The following is a 7,966-nucleotide window of genomic DNA, read 5'->3' as shown; positions in this document are numbered from 1 at the left end:
TGTATTTGCCAGCAAGTTTATTATGCAACTTTGAAATGTACAACGTAGCAAACTGCGCCCACTGCTCTTTGGTGGGTAGCCCTGGCAGAGCCCCCGAGGCTCCGCATCTCCCCAACCCCACCATGCACTAGCAGCTTTGTGCCCAGCATGTGACACTAACACCCATCACCCAGCAGGAGCTGCTCCAGGTAGTGAGGATTGTTCTTAAAGTGGTTACAGCAGGTGCTTTAGCAGGAGACTACAGAGCTTTTCCATCAACATCACTTTAATTGCAATATACATGTTACAAAATTAAGTCAGTCTTCACCAGTTTAACTGATACTCAAGAATGCAGAGTAGTAATGAGATTAACTGAAATCTGTTGCTTGAACGAGGAAGAGCAAGTACGGTGACCACGATGAACACCGGCCCATTTCTCAATGTCACCTCGAGCACTTCAGGCACACCACTCAGCACTTGGCTATTCCGATGACACCACAGGCCAGGCGAGGCCCGGCATTCCCAGTTAGCGTGCTCTCGTTGTCTCCCCCTTTGCCCAGGTCGTCGCTTTTTGCATGGACCTGGAAGAGAATGGGAGATGCTGTTAGTTACACAGCAACGTGATTTAAGGCATTTCATTACACACACAAGCAGAGACAAGCAGTACTGCCAGCTACCAGCAGGGCATTACACAACAGCCAGCACCCACCCTGTTTGTAACACTGGATGCCAAATTGGTACTCGTGCTGAAAGTTTAAGACTAGACTTGCCCAGAACGCTTCATCACCTTCAGCTGCGTTTGTTTGAACTGGAAGCTACCAAAACCCCAGGATTCAGGAAGTTAGTATTTATTGATCCAGGGACACACTTGGACTTGCAGCCCAGGCTCACCCTCGCAGCACAAGGCTGCGGTGAAGGCGCAGAGCCCAGCACTGTTACACCGCCCATCTCCTGTGCTCCGTCATCAGACCGAGCCTGCTCAGTGCAGGAGACACACACAGCATAAGGGGAAGTGTCCACGGCCAGGCCTTCACTGGCAGCATTTGGGCCTCATTGCCAGCTCCTTCCTCAGCTCAGTTTGCTTTAATCACACACAACCAGAAGCAAACTTGGAGAGGAATATCCTCAAGATAATCTCATGGTGACAAAGTGTTCATACTAATACATAAAATATTTTTAATGTATTAGAGAACTCCCCATATTAAAAGCTTTGCACTACAAGTCACACAGCACACCAGGAACCAGCCTCCAGCATCACGAAGTCTCCACTCACTGGCAGTGCTGCCCTGGAGCTCTTTAGGAGCAGGACACTTACCACCATGGTGCGCCCAATGATGCAGTGTGGTCCAGTCAGAGAGATGACGGAATCTTCTATTTCCACATCTGCTACTCCTCCTTTAGCAGTCACGTTGCCGAGGTCGCCCACGTGCCTACACAAAGGCAGAGAACCTCGTGGAAACCCTGGTTAAACCCAGAGCCCTAACGGATGGCCTGGGCAGTACAATGCCCAGGGTTCCTACACTCCGGGACTCCACCACCTTATCTCGCACAGCACACGTTTCCATTTACCACCAGTGAACCTTGATTACTTTCACTACCTTAACTCTTTCAGTTCAAAAGAAACTAGAATTCAGTCCTAGGGAGGACCTGAAACCAGCAGGCTGACCCACTCTAGGGGCAGTGCTGTTATTGCCCAGTAACACACAGCTTTTCCAGCTCCCAACCCCTCCGTGCTGATGGAAGGGGACTGTCTGCTCAGAGGGAGCTCTCAGTTCAGTCCCTAAACCTTTCCTGCACATACAAGGCTGGGTAAGAACACTGCTGCTATACTTCACTTTTAATGTATAGCACAAATCAGCTATTCTGCAAGCAGCCGCAGGCTTTAAGCTTAAATAGGATTAGTAAAAGCAGCCTGTCAAGTACTAGGTCAAAGGGGATGCGTTAAGTGCTGGCTGAGTTCGAACCAGCACTAGGAGTGATTGAGACACTCAGCTTTGGCTGCTGCTTTCCCATAGACAGCATTACACTCTCCTACGCAGCTCCAATCAGAGCTGGTTCACTGCATCTTGCTTGAAAAACGAACCCTCAGCCAGCTCAGTTCTCAGAGACCTATTGGTCATTCCGGTGTCTCGTTCCCCGCACATCCGCCCCAAATAAAGCATTCACTTGAAGCTGGTGTTCTGCAAGGCGCTATGGATGCAGAGCCTCCAAAACTCTCTGTGCACAGGGTGACCAGCTCAGCCACGTGCTGACTGCCAGCTTCTTGGAGAGCAGGGTGCAAACTCCATGTGTTTAACACAGCCCTATAAAACGAGGACAAGGGCAGCTTTCCCTTTAGGAATTTGTTTGATTTAAGCTTTCAGGAAATTTTACTACCACCTGCCCCAGCTGCAGACTGACAGAGCCATGACCTAGTTCTTTTACCTTCACAGAGAATTCCCCTGCCAGCAGTTACACTAAAAGCAGGGTCTCACAAAGCAGGCCCAGCAGAAGCCACAGTGCTCGTGCAGCTGTGACCTTTAGCACTGGAGCATTCGCCTGCCTGTGAAGCCCATAAGCACAGCATTTCACCCTGCTCGCAGCCAGCCTGCATGAACCACTCACTCCACTATGAATTGATCAATCAGACGCTGCACGTACAGACCTGGGTGCAGGCGCTTAAAAGCCTGACCAACGCTGCAGGTTGGCCACAGCACCTGTCCAGAACTGATGACCCCCCTATAGCACACCAGGAGCCTGTGTGCAGCTCAACAAGTGACGGTTTGGGGCCTCTATTGTCAATAGCCAGCCCCAAAACAGAAGCAGAGCACCACTGACTACATCCTGAACCCCCTCCCCTTTTCACTCATATCCTAAGGAACACTCACCAAGGGCCCTTTTTAATTCTTCCCCCCCAGGCCACAATAACTCCAACAAAGCACCAGAGGCTGCATTTCACACGCTCTGGGTGCTAAGGTCTCTGAAACACCACCCTACAGTTACCAAACATTGCTAACTGACCTCAGAAGTCCTGCTGCAAGTACAAGCTTTCTCCTAGTACTTTCCTCGCATTACTCATGAACCTGGATCCCCAGCACAACACTCAGATGGCTGCTGCACCAAGCAGCTACCCAGGAAGAGGTCAGGCCCCTTAGACTCACCTCTCTGCATCCTTTGGTCCACCATGCTTCTTGCCTTCAGGATTGAAGTGAGCACCTGCACTGGTACATCCTGAAACAGAAGGCAGCCAAAGTAGCCTTGTTGCAATAACCAGCTTAAATCTGCTGCTTATGCAGCATACCAGGGTAGTACTCCTACAGCCCAAGGAAGTAGGATCATTAATGAAACTGCCACTCTCCAGCCAGATCTACTGATCCTTTGGATATAAGGAACTATTACAATGTCAGACGTTACTCCAAGTCCACTAAATTACAATTATTCATTCCAGTGTTCTGGGCTCAGATAATGTGCTCTGATTTCTTAATACTAGGTTGTCAAAGCATTTAGGTTAATGCTCAATATACTACATCTTGAACACTAGCCCCAACATGTTTGAGGTATTTATTAAGAATCAATTCCTTAGGAAACACCATTTATTAAATCAGACTTGCAGTCATGAAGTTTAAGTACACTTAATACTAGTTGTTGTGTAACACTAAAAGAAGCTCTTTAAAGCTGAGCACAGTACAGCTGTACCTCAAAAGCCTGGACAGATATCTTACCATTTGTGTTGTCCCCAAATTCGTGGACATGGAAGCCATGATCTCCATCAGACAAGCCACTGATTCTTCCAGTAACTTTTACTGGTCCGTTACCCTGTAAGAGAAGGGGATTATAGCTGCTGAAACAACTACAGCAAGGGGCCTCATGCCAGGTGAGGCTTCCTAGACAATCTAAAGCAGCAAAAACTCCACTAAGTTCAGCTACCAACACAAGTAATTACCTTGCTAAATTGAGCCCATATGCCAGCAAAGGTAGGTTCCCAGTGAAATGCTGCATTTAGCTAGTAAGAATGTTCTGGGTGGCTATCCTCAAGCAAGAGGAACCCCAGAAGGGCTGAGGTTGAAGGGACTGCTGGAGGTCACCTGGTCCAGCCCCTGCTCAAGTAAGGCCACCCACTGACTGCTGGCTGCTCACTACCACGTCCAGGCGGCTTCCAAAGACCCCCGCAGAGGAAGGCAATAGATTTATCATATTATTTCTGAGGCTGCTCAGGTCTGTTCACAGCCACGAGCAACCCCGGTGCCGCTCCTCCTCCCGCAGGCAGCCTCACCTTGCTCGGCGGGTCAGCGCCTCGTGCACTAACGGTCACAACGGTCACACCCCCACACACCCCCAAACCGCCCCCCCGGCCGTGAGGTGAGGAGGGCAGAGCAGGGCCGGGCCTGGCCGCCCGCCCCCCGCCGTGACTCAGCACCGCCGCCCAGCAGGGTCGCTCCCGCCCGCCGCCGGCCCCAACCCCGACCCCAACCTGCTGCTGGAAGTGGATGACGCCCTCCACGGGGCCGTCCCCCTTCATCACGCACACGGCCTTCAGCGTCGCCATCTTCCTGCAGGCGGCGGGCACAGAGCAGCGCTGCCCACCCCGTACCCGCTGCGACCGGGCGCAGACTGACAGCCCAGCCCCTCCCGCCCACCTTATATAGAGTGGCCCGCCGGCGCCGCGGCCAATCAGAGGGCGCCCTCCGCTCTCCTCGCGCAGTCATAAGGCGAGGACCGATCAATCAAGGAGCGGAGGGAGGGAGTTGTTGCGCGGGAGCCAATCGGCGGCGCCAGCCCGGGGGCCAATGGGCGGGCGAGCTGCCCCCAGCCGCGCGGCGTTGTGTAATGGCGGCGCCTCGGGCGGGCGGCTGGCAGGGGTGTTCCTCCATGAGGGGCTCTCTGCGCTTTATTTATTTTTTAGCTATATCCTCGCCCCCAGAGGCTATCTTCCAATGTTACCGCAGCCTGAGTTGTATCACATCATGAACTATTGTTTAAAGCACGAATACTGCCCTGAAGTTTCCTCTGAGTAGCTTTATATTTTGAAATAGCCATCCCGTCCAAAAGATGTTTTATTCCCCGTACAGAAACTGTCAAAATTATAATCTGAAGCTGGTGCTGCTCAGCTGCTGGCTTCCCTTGGTGTGCTGTAGGCTTTTATAGAGATGCCGTTCCATGTAGACTACTCACAGTAACAGGCAAGGTATCCAGTAGACAGCTCTGCTTCAGGTGGAGTCTCTTGGTGTAGCCTTGGATCAGTGCTGGGGAGAGATGACAAAATACGTTTTAAACATATTTAAGAAATATCATTAAAATATACATGCATCACAGAATCTTCATGAAGTTCACTCACACCAACAAAAAGAATTCCCCACACCATTATATCAGCACAGCACTGACAAAGGTAGACAACCTCCAAACATCCTGCCCTTTGTCCCTCCGCCACATTATCTCATAAATTCTCCACAGTTATTACACTCTGGCAATGTCCAGACCATGTTTTGCTCATTACCTCTCCCGGTTATCTCAAACTCCTCAAGCCCCACATTGGGCACCAGAAAGGAGTGTGGTGGTTTAATGCCAACAAACAGCTCAGCAGGCAGAGAAAATATGATGAAAAAAGGCTCTTGGGCTGAGATAAGGATGGGGAGATTGCTCACCAGTTACAGTTACAGCCAAAACAGTATAGGGAGATTAATACAATTCTTTGCCTACCGGTAACAGACTTGAAGAGTGAGAACTAAAAGCAAACCAAAAGCACCTTCACTCTATCCACCCTCTTCCACCTCCTCCCCTCGAGTAGCACCGGAGAACAGGGAATGGGGGCTGCAGTCAGTCCCTAACACCTCGTCTCTGCCACCCCTTCTCAGTCACTCCCTGCCCCTGCTCCCCCTGGGGTCCCTCCCAGGGATGCCATCCTTCCCAGAGCCTGCAGGGGCTGCCCACAGGCAGCAGTTCTTCAAACACTGCTCCTACACGTCTCCGTCGCATGGGGTCCATCCATCCATCCATCCCCCAGGAGCAAACTGCTCCAGCACAGGTCCCCCACGGGTGGGTGGCAGCTCCCCCCAGACCCCTGCTCCTGCGGGGGCTCCTCCACCCATGGGGGGGCTGCAGTGTGGAGATCTGCTCCGTGTGGGACCCACGGGCTGCAGGGGGACAGCCTGCTCCACCAGGAGCTTCTCCACAGGCCGCGGGGGAACTGCTGCTGCCTGCCTGGAGCACCTCCTGCCCTCCTGCACTCACCTTGCGGGCTACAGGGCTGCTTCTCACTCCACTCTCTCCCCACTGCTGTTGCACAGCAGCTTTTTCCCTTTCTTAAATCTGCTCTCGCAGAGGTGCAACCAGCATTAGTGAGTTGATGGGCTCAGCTCTGGCCAGTGGTGTGGCCCTTTTGGAGCCCCCAGCTACCAAGCCCTTGCCATGCAGATGCAATACTGATGCACCTTAGACTCTAAGGGAAAGTTAACATCAGGCTTGAGGAGCACGCACCTTTGCACTTTTGTTCAGAGATCTGCAACCGTTTGAGTGTTTTAAGAATAAAAGATTGCATTTAATGAATTCCCTTGGCAAACCCAGTTGCTTGTTTTCCTGCTGCGTTGCTGATGGAGACATTAAATCAGAAACATAACATGTTTTTAAAGTTCCTCTTACTGTAGGAAGTCTGCGTACATGACTGAGAGGTAAAGGACCTAGAGCCCAGGTGGTCTTAAGGCACCTGGATGAGAATGCCCTATGGGCAGGAAAGAAGTACAAGGTTTGTTTCACACATTCGGCTTAGCCATGAGTCCTAGAAGCTTAAGAAATCCTGATGTTAACTATTGTTTGAACGGTGTGTATTTCCACTTGGAAAAAAAAAGAAGGAAAAAAAAAAAGGCAGAGGAAACAAGAAACACAGAGAGTTTTTGACTGAGAGAAGAGCATGTGTTTAATCCTGGAAAGAATCCTGGACTGCTTCCTATCTGGGAGGCATCTTGGCATTGCAGTAGTTCAGCTCCCTGGAGTTTGTTTCTGATGCGCCTGGAGAGCCAAGGCTCTGTAAACCACTGGTGAGCAAACAAATTTGTGTGCGTGGCACAACCTGCAGCATCCTGAACGCTGGCTAGATCAAAAGGAAAAATTCCAGTGCCTGCAGGGCAAGCTTCATTTGATTTTTTAATGGTTTGTAAACATGGAAGGATAGTAGTGACTCATTCTACTTGTAGTCATCTCTGGCTTCTTAGATCCCTATCTTTCTTGTCAATGTCCTTTCATAAAGAGGGACATCTTGAGGACTGTGCCATAATACTTTTTCTTAATTTTAGGCCAGTCTCCTGTTTTTATCAGCCAGGTTTCTTCCTTCCTTCCTGGAGGTAAATTTTCAAGATCTGCCCTTTTTTCATGCCTCCATGTGAATGTAGGGCAAACAGAGGGCTAAGAACCAGATGTTGCCAGGCCTCTTAACATGTCAAGTGAAGGAATTCTGAGAAGCTGTTTCACAGATCACATTAGGTAGCAATGATGGGTGGTTACCTGTGAAAAAGCTGCCTAAGTAGACAGAAAGCAGCCAACAAAGATGACGTGCTAAGAGACAGCACAGTGAACAGATTAGCAGTGGAAGGGTAAAGGAGAGAGGTAGATTTCAAGGACTAATGTACAGAAGTTTCTATGGCACTTGGAGAAAGAGATCAGTAATCTTATATAGTTCGTGGCCTCACCCTTTGGAGTGTTTCCTGTCCCTCTTTTCTTTCACAAGTACAATAGCAATGCAAAAGTATTAGTTTACAAGTGTGTTGTTTCACAAGAGTCTTATACAAGAAGCTAGGGAAAGTTTTTTGATTTGCTTTTTCCTATGCACTTCCTTTTAACTCATCTACCTTCTGAAGTCTCACCAGTAGGGAACAGTTTTGTGAAAAACCCACCAGAAAGAAGTGGAAACAGGGTGTTTGGTAGCAATTCCTTATTTTAGTGTTTGGAAAATCAGACTCAAAGGAGAGAGAAAAGAAGTGCAATGTGTGGTTGCTAACTTTCATAGTAACAGCATGTT

At 49.9% G+C, this 7,966-nt stretch overlaps 1 protein-coding gene across 1 annotated transcript; it reads right to left on the bottom strand.

Moving 5' to 3' along the window:
- On the bottom strand, positions 1-4,590 carry SOD1 (superoxide dismutase 1). The gene is made up of 5 exons (XM_027449207.3): positions 4,430-4,590; positions 3,681-3,774; positions 3,120-3,189; positions 1,295-1,409; positions 1-560 (listed from the first exon to the last, which is right to left on the bottom strand). Exons 1-5 carry the CDS (start codon positions 4,502-4,504, stop codon positions 450-452), a joined length of 465 nt encoding a protein of 154 aa, XP_027305008.1. The 5' UTR covers positions 4,505-4,590; the 3' UTR covers positions 1-449.
- Between the last annotated feature and the right edge of the window lie 3,376 nt (positions 4,591-7,966).

Source organism: Anas platyrhynchos, chromosome 1 (assembly GCF_047663525.1).
Source record: "Anas platyrhynchos isolate ZD024472 breed Pekin duck chromosome 1, IASCAAS_PekinDuck_T2T, whole genome shotgun sequence".
Taxonomy (NCBI): domain Eukaryota; kingdom Metazoa; phylum Chordata; class Aves; order Anseriformes; family Anatidae; genus Anas; species Anas platyrhynchos.
Note: the sequence above shows the minus strand (reverse complement) of the source record. Positions and strands in the feature narration are given on the sequence as shown.

Bases quoted from the DNA above. Each gene is read 5' to 3' on its own strand.
- SOD1 (XM_027449207.3), bottom strand. From the start codon at position 4,504: ATGGCGACGCTGAAGGCCGTGTGCGTGATGAAGGGGGACGGCCCCGTG. The intron at 3,190-3,680 runs GTAAGATATCTG...CTTCTGTTTCAG, and splicing joins ATTTGGGGACAACACAAATG to GATGTACCAGTGCAGGTGCT. The intron at 561-1,294 runs GTAAGTGTCCTG...ATTCTCTTCCAG, and splicing joins TCATTGGGCGCACCATGGTG to GTCCATGCAAAAAGCGACGA.